Here is a 20,018-nt window from a genome sequence, read left to right as displayed (position 1 = left end):
ACCGGACCGATTTAACTGAACTTGAAAGCAGTTCTTGCTATGCAAATAAAAAAATTCTACGCTGGCAAGAAAATTTAGAGGAAAAAAAGCAACCACCCAAATAGCTTTGGGTCGGTTTATCGATTTTTCGTCCTATGTTCACAATTGCAGGGTTGCGGCACCGTAGCCACGTTTTCATGGGTGCTGACATTCCTGGCTGTCGGCGTGGTCGTTGTAACACAGTGCCCGTCTGTTCCAATTCCCCTGGTGGAGAAGGCAATCAATTTCGTTGCACTCAATAATTGTGTTGGAAAAAAATCAAACTAAGTTATGAATTCGGACACGCAATAGAAACACCCGTTTGATAACATTGTCCAGCCAAGAACGAAACATTTCGCAATATCGGGAATATCAGTTTACAAGTGACGACCTTCGCCACAATGTTGTAAATGTATATTAGCGGCCGATAAGCAGAGTGGATATTTCCGATTGGCACAAACAAGCGTCGAAGCGAGCACCAGTTCCGACTGCATCACGACGACGCTCTAACTACCCCGGTCGATTGGTGGACGTGTTGAACCGCCAAGGTCAACACGACAACATCGTTTCCAATCTATACCAACGGTGCAGCAACTATACACAGCAGGAAAAAAACAACCCTGATAAGTTGGTTTGATTTGGATCGATGGTGATGATGGTGAAGGATCTATCACGCTGTCAACAATGAGGAAAACACCGAACGGCCATTGGTGATATCCATCAATAATGTGCTGGTTTGTATCTTGTCGAGGGAGTGTTGGTACGCACATAAACTTCCCGAATCGAACAAATTAGCTTTGTTTCTTCTATTCGATGGGCTGGTGGTGCTCTGCCATGCACAACCAAATTGATTTCGAATGGGTAACGCGGATTTTGCGCCAGGCTGTTTCGATTGAAGTGCCTTTCACTTTTTCATGCGAGCACTTTTTTAGCATCGCAACAGCAGCAGCCGTACATCAAAATATGTAAGTGGATACCTAATAGCTGATTCGCTAGCTTGTTATTTCATTCCATTTGAAAGATACTGTGGCAATTGCAGACACATATCACTGTAAAAATGGATGTTTAACTGAATAGTTGTCTGCTCGCCGTGTAGACAACTAAAATGTGCATTTCAAAACACGATCAGTTTAAATTGAACAGACTTTGCACTCATAGACAGTTGTATAAATGGTGAGTTGAGTTATTAAAAAAAAGTAGATAAGCAGATCACTGCGTATATTAGTGCTGTCCAATGAGCAGCTCGAAGTAGCTCGAAGTTGTTCCCGTCCTGCTCGTTCTTTTTTGTCTACAAATGGGCATGAGAGGGATGGGAATAACTTCGAGCTACTTCAAGCTGCTCATTGGACAGCATTATTATTTTGCACTATTTTGATCCTCTTACTCTAAGCACTCAAAGCACCACAGTGGCAATTTGCACTGAAAACCTTTGTATGAAAGGGGAACTTTCGAACCATTTATCATTTATGGACAGAATGGACAGATGTCGTTTTCGGTTATTGCTGGGGCGAACTGGTGTTTATGTTTATGATAAAGGAAATATAAAACATAAATGACAAGAATGGGTATTTGGTTAAATCGTTCCTGTTTCATTTGTTAAATTTATCAATTTTGTTGCTGTCTTCCACGATAAAATAAATTATTTTAATAGTGTGCTGTCTTCAAGTTCATCTGGATTAAGATACCGATATATTTTTCGCCGATTACCTCCGACTCAACAGAATGCAATACAGCTCTTTGTGCGATTTAATAATTTGTATTAAAAAAGTTTCAAATCTCAATAAATTTTCCATTGGATTTTTTACAAAGTGTTCCCATATTTTCTTATTTTTATTTTATATAATTACATAATTGATAATTCAAATCTACTGTAGAATCAGTATAATAGTTTATCTGGAGCTTCACGGCAATTTATATTGCCATTGTCATGCATCACAAGCTCGTAATCACATAAATTTATTTGGATTGACATTTTCTAAATCAAACAATTAACAGAAAAAAAAATCTTACTTCCACACCACAATTCATAAAATAAGAAAAAAATAGTTCTAATAACAGGGTGGCCACTGAACCGAGAAAACCGGGAAATAATCTGGAATTCAGTTGAAATTAAAATTATTAACCAAATTCTGTAAGTGTTCTGTGGTCTGTAAGAATATGAGAAATCTATGTATGTTCGAGTATTAAAAAAAGCAGTAGAAAAAAACTTTTAAATTCCAAAAAATCTTTTGACGGACTTACGAATGCTGGGAAGTTCCACAAAAATAGAAGTGATTTGTTCAACAATATGCTTGAAATCCGCTTGGTAAGGACTTATGAAAGTGTGTGAAAGCGAAGACGTAACGTATGTTGAAAATTAAAAGAATTGTGATTCCGCCATATGCAGCAGAGATTGCAAATTACGGATACTTATTTGTAAACAAAACAAATGTTATATGAAACCATTATTTTATATATTATAGCTAGTATTATGCAGTGATATGAAAGTCAATGGGAAGTTAGAACCCTTAGCTAACTTTTCTTCGAAGTAACTAAATTGCTTCACACAAACTTCAGCTACTTATATGAAGTGTTCATTTTTGGCCAAACAAAATTTTGTACCAAATAGTTGGGGGCCACCTTTTAAAACCCTTGAGTTGATGAAGAAAGCAATTTTATTTGTTTTAGTGACACAAATTAAAAACAATAATGACTTTCAATCGCAAAATGAAAAAAAATGTACTTGGATGTGAAATAGTTGATTCTCATGCCAGCACACTGCAAATGCACGGGACGATCACAACTACTATCAGCCTAGCCGCTTCTAGGTTGACGTTGGAAAAAATAGCATTTTAATTTTGTGTTGTGTTCTTCAATGGTGTTCTTAGAGCATATTTGGGACTTTTTTCATCGAATTTTAACTTTGGGAATTAATTTTTTGAAGAAAATCGACTGTTTTGGGACTTAAATTTTTTTATGGCGAAACGAGATGAACCGACCTAATGTCGAAAATTTCGTAAATAAAGATCATTCAATTAAATTTCTTATGGCAAAAACAATCTTTCATCGAATTTAAAAACCGGACGTTACGCAAACATTTCCTAAGCCCTAAGATGTGCCTCTATGCAAAATTTGAGCTCCATCGGATGTGTTTTAGGGGTGCTCAAAATTTTGAATTTTTTGTAACTTTGAAAACTTTTGAGATCAGTCGTTGCTCAATCTCATCCTTTTTTGTACGCGTGCATGATGTCTGATTGCTAGGCAATGTTTATTTTTACGTGGTTATTATTACGCGGTACCGCATGAATTTAAAACACAACGTGTAAGATCAAATTACAAAAAAGTCAAAATTTTGATAGCAAGATTTTGAGCACCCCTAAATCATGTCCGATGGAGCTCAAATTTTTCATATGGGCACATTTTAGGGCTTTGGAAATGTTTGCGTAACGTCCGGTTTTTAAATTCGATGAAAAATAGTTTCGCCATAAGAAATTTTCCCAAAACCGTCGTTGTCCTTCAAAAAAAAAATAATTCTCAAAGTCAATGCATTTTGAGTTCTTTGGCATCAAAAAACAAAAAAATATTTCCCCCTTGTGAGAAAAAAAAAAAAGTTTTGATTAATTTTGAGCACCCCTAAATCATGTCCGATTTAGCTCAAATTTTGCATAGGGGATATTTTTGGCTACGAAAACGTTTGCGTATCGTCCGGTGTTAAAATTCGATGAAAAAAGTCCCAAAAATGTTTTAAGAGAAAAAGTTTTTTTTTTCGATTTTTTTAAATGACATCAGATCTCGACGTTTCATGCATTTTTAAGTCATTTGGCATCAAAAACAAAAATTCGATTTTTGACTTTTCGACAGACAAACAGACATAACACTTGTGAAATTCTCATCGATCACTGATTTACTGGTCAATTTAAATAATCATTTATTGGCCAATTGATCACTCGTGGCGCGCGCATCGGATTTTCTCGAGTTTGACGTTTGCTCACTACCGCCATCTGGTGCGTGATTTGCCCAACTTAGTGAAAACAACAGATGTCGTTAGTGTGTACGACGATGAATTTGATGAGTGAATGTTCAATGTGTTAAGTGTTTGTCTGTGTCTTTTCCTTGGGAAAATTTTCATGGGTAAAAATTTCAATGAATTTGATGAATTTTAGGCACCCCTAAATCATGTCTGATTAAGCTCAAATTTTGCATGGGTCCATATTTTGGGGTTATTAAATGTGAGGAAGTTGATATTGGAAAATGTCATTTTTATTGGCACCCTAATAAGTAGGCCCTATAAAACCCAGTCAACACATGAACGTGTATGGTGTCATGTAGGATGCTGAAGTGGAGGCGATAGAGGTACTTCTCCACACAACAAGTATGTATATCGTCTGCAATTTAGCATCTTGTATTGCACCATGTACGATTTTATGTTGACTGGACAATTGAACAAATTAAATAAATGCTAATACTGTTCCGTAGAAGTTTCATAGGTCACAACACTTTCCAATGTGAATCCCGATCTATGTTACTGATTACCCCACCCAGCTAACACAACATCCTTCCCGTGGTAATTGTGGAGCTGCAGAGGTAATATCGGTCCCTAGTAGCAACAATAACCACACAGTGACACTCTCTCCCTTTCCCAAATAACTGTAAGGGTTTGGCCGGCGCCGTTATTGATCAACATTTGCGAGCTGCTGAAACGTGCACTTCGAGAATAGATGGTAAATCCCAACCACTATTCACTTGGATCGTAGTGCAATTTGCATCAGTTCTGATCAATCACGGAGTAGCAACGATTGATATGTACAGTCAGTCTAAGCTAAGCTAAGCTTGTAAAATAAGTCTACAAAAACGATTAACTGTTAATTTTCCCTTGAAAAAGCAGCATACTCAGATACTGAGAAAGCCAAATCATTGAAGCAACAATATTCTCATAGTCGTAAAAATAAATACGTAGAAAAATATAAAACGATTTCATACTTGTGCCTCGCTTGCGGTAACTTATGATTCTGTACTTCATCATTCTTTGTAAAAAATGCTTTCTTCCACTCGTCTCACCGACATCAGTCAACATTCCATAAATATAATCATATAAAAAGTAGAAGGTTGTATCTGAGATACGACCGCCAATTGGACGTAGGATTACATTAGCCATTGAAAGTGATGTCTGTGCTAGAGAATGCATGCACATTGAATGCCAGTCTGAACCTGGTGAGAAAATGTTTATTCCAAGATTACCCCTGTTTAGTAGGTGCTGGGATTAAAGATGATATTCGATTGAAAATTTACTCAACTGTTAGCAATTGTCATACTTATTTGAATTAGGGGTTGTTCTGCTGCTCCCAAGAAATTATGAGTTGCACTTTGAAGAAAATTCGTCTCAGCTCAAACTTCTCCCATGTAATATGATGGTTATGATAAGAACCAATTTGTTTTCCACAATACGCCTATTTAATCACAAGCAACAACAAAACCGAAACAGAATCTAGAGAAAAATTTCATTTCATTGCTACTGACCCCAACGTCAGCCACTCGATAAGTTGCCGCTAAAACGCGATAGACACCATCCATGCGAATCAGTTTTCGCAGCATCTCCCTCCGAAAAGCGCTTGCGCTGCTGCCGACGCCAAGCGATTATAATTCACGCGTTGAAGAAGTAAAAGAAGAAGAAGAAGAAAATGCATTCTCGCGTGATTTTTGAAAACGTCGTAAGTCCAAAAGAGCGGCTCTCTTTGTTTACTTTCTCTTTAGATTATTACAAAGTCATACTAACATTTACATTAGATTTTCCAGGACCGATCTGAAGAAAATAGCTTTGTCTAGTGTGCTGAGGTAAAAATATTGCTACCAATTTTAAACTAGCCTAGATATTAGCAAAAGAGAGCGTAATGGAAGAGAGTCTCTCATTTGGACTTACGACGTTTTCAAAAATCACGCGAGCATTGGCCTTGGTTATGTACGAAAGCACTCGCATCAAACGAACGAAAGACGGAGCAAGCAAGACGATCCCAATGATACGGCTCCCAAAGGGGCGGGGCCTCGGTCTCCATGCAAACGTACTCTGACCAGCCGAAGTCTGGTTTTCTCGACAGAATCGACAATTGCATCGCAGCGCCAAACCAGACATCACCGGCGGTGTAAAGGCTGCGGAAAAGGCAACAGCGATGATGGTTGCTACGGGCGGCGGCAGCGACGATGATTGCTACGAGCGGCGGCAGTAAGACTCAGAGAAACATCATCAAGGCCGTCTCATCGAAGGCGTCGAGCATCATAAACAGCCTCGTAAATGACATCTTCGTGCGTATCGAGCTGGCCATGCCCGCCGTCTCGGAGGGTTCCAAAATCGTCACCAAGTGAGTCAGCTCCTAGTGAATGAACGAGGACGTAGCTCCACTTAAAACGGCCCTTTTCAGGGCCCCAGTCCCACTCAAAGAGGAAAGGAGTTTTCGTACAGCGCACGCAGGAAATCAAAATTTTGAAATGTATTTCCACTTCACTGCCAATTTATGATTTGCCGCTGGAACACGATAGACGTCATCCATTCTAATGCATTGGTTTGCAGCGTATCCCTGCAAGGAGCGCATGGACTGCTACCGACAAAGATCTTTGCCCGTCACCAAGGGATTATGATTTGCATTTTGATAAAATATTTGTCTCGGCTCAACCTTCTCTCGTGTAAAATGATGATTCTGTTTCCAATGACGCGCCTTACAAATAATAAACAGCAAGAATACCAAAATCAGAATCTTGCGAAAACGCAACTCAATGACAATGCAACGTCATCATTGCAAATAAATTTGTAGCGCTTACTTCCTGCGCTTTCACTGCTACCTATTCAAACTTTCTACCGTTGTCAAACGGTTATGATTTGCAGTTTGAAGAAAATATTTCGACTCTACCTTCTCTTGCGTAAAATGGCAGATTTGACAAGAATCGATTTTGATCCACAATGCGCCTCAAAGCAAACAACAATACTCCGTATTTTGCGTAAAAATTTCACTTGACTGCTGCTGCTGTCGGACAGTCATTCGATAATTTTCTGCTAAGTAGCCACTATTAAGAAAACATTTTCAATGATGCCACTGGTATCCGGGGACCGTAATCAACGCCATTTTTGCAATCAACCCTTTCTTCTCATAAAATTTTGGTCCTGAGAAGAACCGATTTTCTTTTCACAATGCGCCACTAACAGTAACTAAACGATAGTCCGAAGATTGCTGCTTTTGGCGACGGCCTCTCGATGATCCGCTTTCTGCTGAGACTGCTGCTACGGGCGTCATCGTTGTGTCCGCTCTCCGAGAAAACTTAATTGAACTGAGGATGGGAGTCCAGCCCGTAAGTTGCACGATTTTGATGCCTGTGCTTGCGATGCACATACGCGATTGACTGGTTTAAGGTCACTCCTGACGGAATCCAAGATTGAAAGTGCTCGCGTTTTCGGGGGCACACCACTCGATTCAGAGGCGGCGCACAACTGTCATTTTTGTTGGTTTAGCTTTGCTGCGTCGCAGCATGCGTGAAATAATAAAAATGACAGTTGTGCGTTGCTTCCGTATCGAGTGGTGTGCCCCCGAAAACGCGAGCACTTTCAATCTTGGATTCGGTCAGGAGTGACCTTAACGATTTTTCATAGTGTCTGGTGAAATGTAATTTTTCAATAGTTTAGCACCTCGAATACATTTTTTCGATAGTTGTGCAAGATCTTAAAGAGTTCGTCGATCAATTAATAACAAAATCTTTGAAATCGGTTGAGAAACGGCTGAGTTATTAGTCCCTACTTCCTGACCACTTTTCGTGACTGTCTCAGATTCCCCCTATCCTCCGGAAGGATGTAATCCTACGTTAAAAAAAATTTCGTCACATTTCCTATTTTATCACCCCATAATTCGCCAGGGGTGATAAAATCGGGTATTACATATTACTGTAAATCATAGTTTAGGTCTCATAGGAATGCAAAAATAGTAGCTTGGTTTGGGAGAAACCTTGCCATTAATAACTGCGGAAATTCTTATCCCATGAAAGAATACAAAAAAAAATCGAAGAGAAATCAGATGATATTTAAAAAGTTGAAGCAATTTATGTAGACCAAGAAATCGATTAAATCTATCCCCGCAAAAAGCGACCCCAGTAGTGTACTAGCAATCAAACGGAATAAGATATTATATCAACAAAGATAATGATAGCACTGCGGAAAATTTGTATCCGTTGTGGCCCTGAATTCCCCAAAATAAACAGCACGCTGCTTATTCGTATTACGCACTAATCAGGTCAGATGAGGAATAGGGTAAATATAGCTAATACCGGCGCAGCGCTTCCATTTCCAGATTATCAAACATTCAAACTTTTTGACTCATGGTGTGATAGAAAATTACAGTTACAGTCTTGACCGAATCGCAATAAAATGCTACCGAAAAAGCATCCCTGCCGTGACCCGCATCACTTTCAGCTACCTTGCGAATTTACCGCCTGTTTGGTAGATTAGATAAGCTACATGGATCGTTGCGCGATAGCTAGCCGATGGAGTTATATTTACCTGTGCAGAAACGCGATTACGGTAATGTAAACGAATCGATTCAAAAGGTTGTACATAATTTATTTGTGGTTCGTAAACATAAAAACCCAGATTAATCCACCTAGCGGCGATGATGCCTTTCTCGTGCATCGTAAAATGTACTGAAAAAATCACATAGGAAAGGTCAAAAAAGCACTTTAGGGGGATAGATCGCATATTTTCTATCATTTTGCATGTTTTTGCATTAATTACTATGCATTTCCACCATTTTTGAAAAAAATTTTTTTTTCGATTTTGAAATTTTTTTTTCCAAGGGGGGACCCTTGGGAAAAAACAATGATTTTTCAATAATTCCGAAATGCAATGTCCGATCAGGCCAATTTTCAATAGCAAACAATGGGACCGCATTCCCCGTCGAATGCAACTTGTTGCGAGTAAATCGGGTAATGCTAAGTTCCAAAAAGTGTGTCTACAAATTTTGTACACATACACACATACACACACACACACATACATACATACACACAAACAGACATCACCTCAATTCGTCGAGCTGAGTCGATTGGTATATAACACTATGGGTCTCCGAGCCTTCTATCAAAAGTTTGGTTTTGGAGTGAAATTATAGCCTTTACGTATACTTAGTATACGAGAAAGGCAAAAAAAAGCCCTAAATATTTTATAGCGTGGTTTTATTTGGATTGAAAAGCAAAAGAGAAATTTCATCTACACGTTGATCAAGCAACACCATATAGAGATCGAGGTAGTAAGAGATCACATTGAAAAATTACATCTGCTAGTACTTGTCTTTTTCTCTCGCCGTTTGCTTCTTCGAAGTCTGTACCGCACGTTTGCAAATATTTACAATTTACCAGAGCGGATGCACTTTCTCGTCGATCCTCAACCGGTTTACAACAGTCTTCTAGAACCTTCCTTTCTGGTCGGCTGAAAAGCCGCACGAGATAGTTAATATGGTGCCACTACTACCCAGTCAGTTACTACTCACATCTGATGATAGTATGGTTGACTAAGTCAGCTGGCGCAGCTTCGGTAGACTGGTGTTTGTGTTCATTGTAGCACTTGCCGTTCGATTTCACCGACAAGCCAAGTCAACAGAAGCGTGTTGCCTCCCATATCGAGCTCTGTATTGTATTGCATTGCATAAATGCAAAGTGTGGGAAAAGTTTACACCACGCAAACAAACATCGCTCGACGATTACATTAGAGGTATATTGTTATTGGATCGGCACTTTTAAGCACAGACGGATCCGAATTCGAAGCGCAAAGGTTGCATCATTGCTATTTTTTGACGCCTCACCCGCGACCCGTCGCGCCAAGACGGTGAATGTCTTTCACTCAGTCAGAAAACCATTTCATAATGATGATCACCAACGTGTTTTGCCGAATGTAGATATAGGTTCCGAGATGTGTCACATTCGCATACGCAATCTAGGGCGCACACGGATGGGAGCACTGCCAGAATGTGATTACGGATGCGGCGATCCCGGGCGGTCGTCGTACGGTCACCGACGAGACGACGACGGTCATCGGTATTGAGTATGCATAATTTAGTAATCACAGATGAATGAATTACGAAAGGGGACCGAAAGGATGCACCGCAGACAGTTGATGCAGTCTATGGCAACATGACGCTCCTGATGCTTAATCTTAGAAGAGTGTGAAGACGATGAGGGAAGACATTTAAATGTCAATGACTGGTTGATGAGCGCGCATTGCAAGGCGATCTCTACTTCGTTGCGAAACTAGCTGACGAGTGACTCGAGAGATGCTGCACAAGTTTTGTTTATTGATTAGACAAACGAATCTAAACCAAAGACCAAGCATGCGATTGGAATGTCAAGGACGAATTGGTGAGCCATCGCTTTGGTATTAAGAGCAATTTCAACGACTACCCAAAAATGAAGTTGAGATCATTTTCAAACAATGCTTATCAAATGTTTTTTGTTTTACAGCGTTTTGAAAATGTATGCTAAAAACGAATATGCTCCATTTTACATTCCAATTTTATGTTGTTTCAACAAATAATTTATAAAAAAAATAAAAACGCTTCTAACGGTATAATGATTCCTTAATAATAAAACACATTCTGGTTATATAACTGATACAGTATACGCATCACAAAATTGTTATTTCCAATGCTGTTACAATGAAGTTAAAAAGAGTAAATTTCAAATGTTTTTTAGGCAATGCACTGTAACATATTTCAGTCCACAGGTATTCAACATTCATCATCATCGCTGACTGACTAGTAACCGGCTGCAACTCGAAACCCACGATTTCGTTATTTCAACCCTAAATATTGCTCGCTAACGCCATGCACCCCACCACACAAAATCTGTTTATTATGTTTCCTGACCAAACAGTCTATTTTTAAAAACGATCCCACGTACACAATTCCCGCTCACTTAGCTTATTTGATTGTGTGTCACTATTTTCGATTACATTCGACCACCGTGGGGTAATTTACCAGGCCCATGCGCCGCCGTAATGATGAAGCGTGCGTATCATATCCCGTCTAACCCATTTTTACTCTCTATTCGGGATGATCTGCTGCGCCAAATACTTTGATTTATGGGAGTTAAACAAAAGTTCGGGTGTTCTACTTTTGCGCAAACAAATACTTATTCATACCTTTCTCTCTTTACTCTCATTGCAGAACGTCCGTGAGTTGAAGGAGTTCGGCTCGTCAATTTGGAGGAACTTTCCCATCGGCGTGTGCATTACACCATTCAAGGGCAACACCACCCCCGACACATTTGCCGCTTTGCTGCGCAAATTTGGACCGATTTATTTCGGGTTCAGGGTTCCGGGCTGATCAACAACATCCAAGCAAACTGAAGACACCAGCAGTGGCACCAGTATTGGGGGAAAGTGATATTCTCTGCTCTAGCCTAGTGGTGTGTTGTGTGCACTGCAAAACCAGCCTAAACAGCTGAGAAAGCAGCAACGGTCGAGTTGAAGAAGAAGAAGAAGAAACGCATCGTCGACGCATCCCACTGTGACAGGTGGTGATCGTGTTGTGGTAATTTGTCGTGCAATCAAGTGCGGGTTTGTGTGGGAGAAAAGCAAAAGAAAAATACCAGTCAAATAGTGAATACCGTGAAGAGTACTGAAGCTCAAATCCGTTGGAATATCTGTGCGGCCATTCTATATGTGCGTTTTCCCAGGTTTGGTGCAATAATACCCAGCAAGAGAAGAAATTTGTGTGATCCTAAGTGCTTTCTCCGTGTCCTTCTGGGATCTCGTTTGTTTCAAACCGCATTTGGGGGGTAAAGTTGTTCGCAAACAGCGCAGCTGCGTCTGTGTTCTGATACAACTAAGCTAATCAGTGAAACAAGTGGCGGAAGAAGAAGAAGGGGAAATAAGAGAGGAGTGCATTCAATTTTGTTTTCGGTGTGTCCTCCGGCATCATCATGAACGTGATGAACAATAGTAGCGGCGACGAGGAGCAGGTCGAGTGCCCACTGTGCATGGAGCCCCTGGAAGTAGATGATCTTAACTTCTATCCGTGTACATGTGGTTATCAGGTGAGTTTCGTTATCCATTTCCTAGGTGGACAATTATGAGTCGCACGATTGTTTGCATTCAGTTTACCATATTCTCCCGGGTATCTAGTATCACTTTAAAAAAATATTCACATATAGAGCTAATGCTAGAAAAAGTTTAATATACCTTTTCATCCACCATGCTATCAAAAAGTGAAATAAATTGTGTCTTGACTAGGCACAGATTTCCACGTCTTTCACATACGGATCTCGGGACTTGCTTGAATGTGCACAAGGTGGTCAGTGAGTTGGGAAATTGGGTAATGCGGGAAATATGCGGGGTTTGAAAGTCTATGCGGAAAATAATTATGCTTGTGTAGAACATTGTTTACTATTTTAAAAGCATAAGTCTTTCCACGTAACGTATGGAAACAATTATTTTAGTCAACCAATAATTTGTTTTGAATGTATAGGAAGGTTTTGATGTTCAATGCAGTGCCAATTGCCAATTTACATGCACTTTTCTACCATCGAGTTTATTTCAACTGAACTCAAAAGTATTCAATATTCTTATTGTAATAATCGGCGCGGCGGAGTCCGTAGAGCCATTTGTACGTGAATTTCATGAAGTATGACTAATGGCACCATTTTCATTTGAGAAATGAAAATGGCAGGCCTGGTAGCGGGTCATTTTTTAGTGACTTTGTCACTCTTTTCTGGTCGATCACTAAAAAGTCTCTTTTTTCGAGCTCAAGTCGCTAAAGTCACTTTTTCTCGGAAAAAGTCACTATTTTTAACTATTTTGAAACTTTTGACTATGTGTCGTTAATATCATCGTCAGGCATTGAAAAAAATCAGATCATGAGTAAAATCAGCTAAATTCATGCCAACTTGATGTTCTCCTGCGGTCTAATTGCTGATGCTTCCTAGATCGTTGAAATTTGGCGTTCGTTGATTCAATGTTTAAAGATCTTCATCGCTCACCAATGGGAGACAACTGAGCGAGGCAAATCACTTGGAAACCTAACAATGAGTGTTGTTACCACACGGTGTTAGAAAAATCTTTTCAGACATTAGGAAAATTAAGTCCGCTCTGAGAATGGAACTCGGATACACTGCATGGGAGGCTTCGATACTTTACTATACTACGATATATTACGATACTCTCTCCTCCATCCCAGCAACTTGAAAGCAGAGTGAATAAAGCAGAACACCTGATGTGTTTTGGTTCTATTCTAGTAGAGCAAGCGTAATACAAATGCTCCAGTCATAGCTTCCCTGGATACCATACCAAGTTTGGCTTGGTGAACCCTGTCGCTCATTGTTTACGCAGCAACGATCGCTCATAATCGTTGTTTGGTATCCATCTGAGCAAGGCTGTTCACTTACTGGCATTGGATGCTATGATTGAATTAGATCAATGCTCGTCCGCTTCACTCACGCTTTCAATGCCTGATCATCGTCGTGGAATGGAAAAAAAAATGTTGAAAACTTCATCGAAGGATGCTTTGTTTATGCCGGATATGAAATGATATGACAAAAATTTACTTAGAAAGCTGTTCGGAACTTCTTCGTGACTTGAGATTCGCTGTGAATCTCGATGTTCTTATTAGATTATTGAAGGGGTTTTGTGTCACAGTTTATGGGTGCATATAGTAATGCAAGCAAAATGGGCACAGCGGATTAAGAATCTAAGTATATTTATAAAGCCAATAGCAGACTCTGCTGTTTTTGAAATCTCTTTGCAAAACTATTGAACTCTACACTTTATCAATGGAACTGTTGAATATTCAGATTAAATTTTTTATTTTGGATACATTTCCTGTTATTTCGGAAATCATTAGTTAGCGTGGGCTTGCTCTTATGCTCATTAAAATATTTATTTTTAAATCAAAATGGAGGAATTTCCATCTCTGCTTGATACTGAAATGGACTTTTGGATGGCACCTTCTACGTACAAACTTAATTTTTTTACCTGGATCTCTGCAATTTGTTAAACTTTTATCTAGATTCGCACAGTCGAGCCCCAGCAAGAACTGCAGAAATAAAACTAAGTGTGTAAGGGATCCCCTATAGAAAAATTATTTTTCATAATGTTTTCGTAAGAAGCAAATTAAACGGTCTCTCGACATCTGATCCGATAAATACTTAAGAATTTTCCACAATATATTCCGATGGCAACTTAGGCATTTGAAGCTGCATAATGTTTGAAGTTTGAATATTCCATCCAGGAAAATAGTGAATTTGTTGGTTGGTAGCTCGAAATTCTTATTTAGGCTTTCTAAAGTCCAGAAAAAAACTGTAGTTTCAAAATTATTCTTGGGTTTTAGATATATGAACTTTGTGTTTCGAAATAAATCTACGTCTTAAAATTCATTAAATAAATTTCTATCATAAAAAAGTGCAATTTTCACACACAAGCGAAGATTTTTCGAATAAGTTCTAATTCATATTAAACATTATTGCACATTAGTCTGTATGAGTTGCCTCAAAGTAGAGCTTTCCCATATTTCACTTGTCATAAGACGAATTATTCCATTAAATTCCATCACTTTGTAAACATTGATCAGTGTCTAATAGTTGAATCGACTTTAGAAACTAAAGACGTCTTTAGTAGTGAGGCGTTCCTATAATAGTGAATCCCATAAGAAACCAATGGTTTATTAGGTTTGCTAGTACCACTTCTACTTGTCCATGTATCAGTTAATGGAGGAAGCGATTTTGAAAAGAAAGTAAAGTAGAGATGAACAGCTTTCTGCCAATATATTTACATCCAGGAAATATATTCCTATCAATTGTTATAAATTAAACAATTTAGACCTAATTAATGATTTTGTGTGTGTTACTTCTACGTGAATGAGAAAACAGAACTGTGCAATAAAAATCCTATTCGACTAGATGCTGATGTCATATTAGAAATCGTCGATAGAAAATCCTTCCGCACGCGATGGCATATGAGCAAGTCAAATCACCTTCCTTTTGCCAGTGGAGATCAATGAAAATAAATACTAAGGTTCTCATTGAGTGGAGATATATCAGCTTCCACACTGATATTCTTCCCTCGCCCTTCATACGGGAGCTTGACAGAAGGAAGGTTGTGCGATATGTGCCATCACAAATATTGCCCTCCGCTCGCTTTCAAATAAACTTCTATAAAAACATTCTTCATGCCTGCCGTATCCTAACGGAACTATCAATTTTATACTTTCGCCTCTAATTCTATCATGAACTTGTACGTCTAAGTTTGGAAGATGATATTAGCATTTCCATATCATTAATTTAGACCTGTCACTAATACCACTATTACCAGAACAGAACATTGTAAATTAATGTCCAAGTCGGGTGGTTTAATACCCGGAACATAGGTAATTAACTTTGATTGAACTTCATATAAAAGTCAATTTTTGGTCACTTTTTCTGCAGCTGAGAGTCACTATTTGGTCCCTTTTTTCGCCAGTGATGGTCACTAAAGTCACTTTTTTGAGTGGCTCAATGCCAGCCTTGAAATGGTATTGAAACCAGGATTCTTTTATGCCGAGTCTAAAGCTCTTCTCGGTAGTGATAATAGGAAGCAACATACCACCTACGCTTCGGAAGAATTCTAGAACCGAGAAAAAGCTAATTTAGCATTTCGTTGCATCTACACTCAGTTCTTTTTTACACGGGTGGGCTTTAGTCGATTAAGACCTTCACCGTCAATGAAACTATGAGTCCACGAAAAAAATAAAAAAAAAATTAAAAAAACAGGTGGTACCTACTTGAAAAGCTGTGAAAGTTCAGGTTAACCGTGAAATTAATGAATACAGACCGTGTAAAAAATATTGGGTGTAGTGGATGCCTTAAGAGAATGCTTGATCGATATTCTCTCGACTCGTCTTGTCTGGAGACTTACCGACTGTAGTATGGGAAATTTTGCTCAATGCCTGGCAGACAACTCAACAATCTTTGGTCATGCTCTTCCGTTACGCTTGTAGACCTTAGGTCCTTGGTTACGCGTGTAGACTCCAGGAAATTCTTGGATGACCTGGAATGGAACAATTGTTGAAGGCAAATGATGAATATACAAAGCATCTACTTTGTTCTTTGTGTATCTAAGAGTGTCTTCTTAGGCTTACTTTTAACTGTCAATAATGTTTTCAAGTTCTTTATACGTCACGTGCCGTAAAAAAGAGGCCGTAAAACAAAGTGACGTATAAAAAACTGCCGTAAAAAGAGGGTTGAGTGTAGCTCACACTCCTAAAATTCACATTTGCCACATTCAGGGTGACCATTAACTTCCTTTTTAAAATTCTGGCATTTTTCCTGATATTTTTTGTAAAATTCCCTGTGAAATTTTGAAGATTTGAAATAAAAATTTATATTCAACTTTCGAACAAAATCGTGAATATTCATATTTTATTTTGAAAGTGCTTTTAATTGACATTTTCCGATGAAAATTGTATTTCGTTTTATTGTCTCAGTCAGTTTTTTGACTTAATTAAGGTCAACTTTTCCAAAGGATCCATATTTTTTGGAGCCTTCAACTATTAGTATTTTGAATCGAGAAGAGTTAACTATAAATTAAAGTATCGATTGGGCGAAAAACCATGTTTGCATCTATCAATATTTTGGCCTCCATCTTTTCCAGCACCTCTGTTTTTCATTGCTTTGTTTCGATCCCTATTTTTAATATCTATTTTGAGTTCTTGAGACTGATTATACATTGATCAGGTGGTTTGGGTGTTATGTTGGTTAACGATCTTATTCCTTATGCTGGTTTACGACCAAACCTTGTTCATGAATCTAAAGCACGTCTCCAGTACAGCGTTATCACATGATAGCATCAAGAAGTCAGCAACGAATGACCCTGAGGCGTCGCGTCCGCATGTGCAACCTGTGCACTGCACATGTGACAATTTTATCCCCAACTGATGTGCTAGATGCTTCATGCAAATTTAACTATTAGATACATATACGGAAAATATGCATGATTTTTTATAGGCGGCATGTGATGTGAGTCAACCAAATGCTGCGATGTTATATTTTTCCCTGCGATACCGAACCGACACCACATGTTGTATCAACACGGAACTTTCAGCCGAGAACGCTTTGTCACACATCATACACGCATTATTTTGTATGTGTGGACATCAGCTTTAACCGCAATCGGCCATGTATATGTAGTCAAAACGTTCTTCGCTCTCAGTGCACGGCAGTGTTGCCACATTTAAATCTGTATTTTGGAAATAAAAAATCTTTTTCATATGTATTATAGTTCAAAAATCTGTATGTGAAATCTGTATGATACAATTTAACAAAAACACAAAAATATCCCTGAACTTTTATGCGTTTATTTTCTATATTCACAGCAAAAAATACTTAAATTTACATTGCCTGTAAATTAGAAATGATGTAATAATACATTGATTGAATCGAAAATTTGATTGAAAATTAAGTAGATTTTTATATTTGCTGTAATCATAAATTGGTTGAATTTGAATTCGATTGAAAATTTAGTGTATTTTAATGCACATAATTAGAGCATCGAAAAACACATAATTTTACATTTTATTTCACATGATTTTACAGTACAGTGTATTTTTCAACAGCTATTTTAAAAGTAAATGGAAATCTGATGAATTTTCAATCAATATTAATTTAATTTTCAATCGTCGTGTAAAGTTACAGCAACTTAAGAAAAAAATAGATGGAGGATACCTCAAGAGCACTTCGGTTTTTCTCACTCAGTGAGGTTGCATCATTTTTTGTGTTACGGCATGGTTAACTGCGCATAGTTAAAGTGTTTTAAATATTCAATTCCGGAGAGTGGATTTTTATGCAAATATGCGTCAGCAACAATTCAATTTGAAGTGTCGCCGTGTTTCCGCTGTTTGGTATTGTTTTGTAAAATGAGAGGCTGATATTACAGGAATTGTTAAGAAATGTGTCGTATAATTGCATGAATGAATAATAAATAAATTTATAGAACACGATTCAAAACTATTTTAATAACTAATACGATTCATCAAAAACAAAATAGACTATTTCGGAGAAAATTTTCGTTTGAGGAAGAAAAAACATTTCTAGACCAACATTTGAAAAGGGCGTAACAGCCAAAATTTATTCTTTCTGATTCTTCGTCTACATATAAAGCTATATATGGGGACAAAGAATCAGAAGGAATAAATTTTGGCTGTTACGCCCTTTTCAAATGTTGGTCTAGATTTCATATCGCTCATTAATATTCCAGACCAATACTTGAAAACTGCATGTCAGCCGAAATTTGAAGATATTAGTTCTTCGTTTATGTATATGGAATGATTACTGTTACACCCTTTTCTAATGTTTGCCCAAATCATCCATTCGAATCCCAAGATTTTTCTGCAGAAAACCCAAATTTACAAAACAAAAACACAGCAGATGAAATGTGTAATTACATCATCGTTTAAAATTACACGATCGTGTAAAATTAAACGATTGCAATTATTCAATTGAAACTACATGTAATGTAATATTACATGGCTACATTTTCAATCAGTGTAAATTTAATATCTGACTCATTTTTGCGTTTATTTTCATGCTCCAAATATGTGCATGAAAATAAACGTAAATTTACAGGAAAATTAATACTGTGTTCTTTACCTTATTCATATTTCTATCAATTTCAAACAAACGCAACAATCTTTTCTTCGATTATGTTATGGTGCTCTTACAAAGTTCATACTTTCACATAATTTTTAATTCAGTTGTACGAAAAAACAACCTCTTCAACGTTTGACGTAGGGGTGATCGGGGCAATATGGGCCACCTAAGGAGATCGTACCAAAATGCGCTGAAAAGCTCCAAACATCGTTATTCAAATCTCGCTTAACTTTTCAAAAGGACCTAAGTAACATTTTTTTCATGATTTAATTTGAATAGCGCAATCAACAGAAAAACATGTAAGCTTTTGATTGCAGTACTCAAATTAATTCATGAAAAAAATGTTACTTAGATCCTTTTGAAAAGTTAAGCGAGAAATGTAGTTGACTTATACTAGAGAGTGTTACCTTTCATATTACGTCGATGAATGATGAATAATGCGTTTTGAAATTGTTGGAATGCACTTTGAAAATGTGTTGTTTTTAATGTGTGTTCCCGACTATACGGGGCAATATGGGCCACCATTTGGGGCAGTATGAGCCACCCATCCAAAACGTTCTTTTGGGAGATAAAAGTGTCGTAATGTGGATGAATATGATATTCCTTCAACAGTTTAGTGTATTCCATTGAAAATGAGATTAATAAGCCGCACAACAGCGGACCGAATCGATATGCCACTCTTTGCCGTTTGCGCAGACACATTTCAATTGGTCTATGTTAATTTTTTTCTGTTCCGATCGCAGTGATACGATATTGTAATTTATCCGTAATGAAGCTAACATAGATGATAATGTTTTTGTATTCGGCAACTAAAATTTGAATTTGTTCGCATATAAGTGCCTAATATGTTGCCCTGTGCAGGTATGTCCATATTGCCCCATAGAGAGTGGTTTTGGAAAAAAAAAGTTTTATGATAAATTCAGATTTGTATCAGTACAAAAATGTGTGCACAATATTCAATTATAATAGATCTTTTGATTGTTGTGTATTTTTGACCTGTATTTTTATCAATTTTGTGTCAAAACCTTATTTATATACTTAAAATCTTATAATAATTCTGCCTATGCAGCAAAAATTTACATTTTCAAGTGTAATTTCATGTTTGAATTGAATTTTAATGCGGTTTTCACTTTGGGGCTCATGTGGAGCATTCTCGTAAAGATCATATAACTTTGAGATGATAAAACTTGTCAATAGGCTCAAATTGAGGGTGGCTCATATTGCCCCGTATGTTCATATTGCCCCTACTGCCCCTAATTGATTTTCAAACAAATTGGTTTTAATATCGTTTTTGAATAAAATTCAAACGGCTCGGTTATTCTTATCTTGGGTTTAGGATTGTTATTCTATAAAATGAGCTCTGTAGCTGCTGATGAATGAGG

At 37.8% G+C, this 20,018-nt stretch overlaps 1 protein-coding gene across 7 annotated transcripts in view; it reads left to right on the top strand.

Moving 5' to 3' along the window:
* The window catches only part of LOC134212674 (uncharacterized protein DDB_G0283357), a 119,873-nt gene that overhangs the window by 46,684 nt on the left and 53,171 nt on the right, over nucleotides 1–20,018 (top strand). For all 7 annotated transcript variants that reach the window (XM_062690727.1, XM_062690726.1, XM_062690724.1 and 4 more), the window contains exon 2: nucleotides 11,187–12,057. In XM_062690727.1, coding sequence (XP_062546711.1) covers nucleotides 11,944–12,057 — 114 coding nt within the window. In that variant the 5' untranslated portion in view covers nucleotides 11,187–11,943. The remainder of the gene's footprint in view (nucleotides 1–11,186; nucleotides 12,058–20,018) is intronic.

This window comes from Armigeres subalbatus, chromosome 2 (assembly GCF_024139115.2).
Source record: "Armigeres subalbatus isolate Guangzhou_Male chromosome 2, GZ_Asu_2, whole genome shotgun sequence".
Lineage (NCBI taxonomy): Eukaryota > Metazoa > Arthropoda > Insecta > Diptera > Culicidae > Armigeres > Armigeres subalbatus.
The sequence above is the reverse complement of the archived record's forward strand: the minus strand, read 5'-3'. Positions and strand labels throughout refer to the sequence as shown.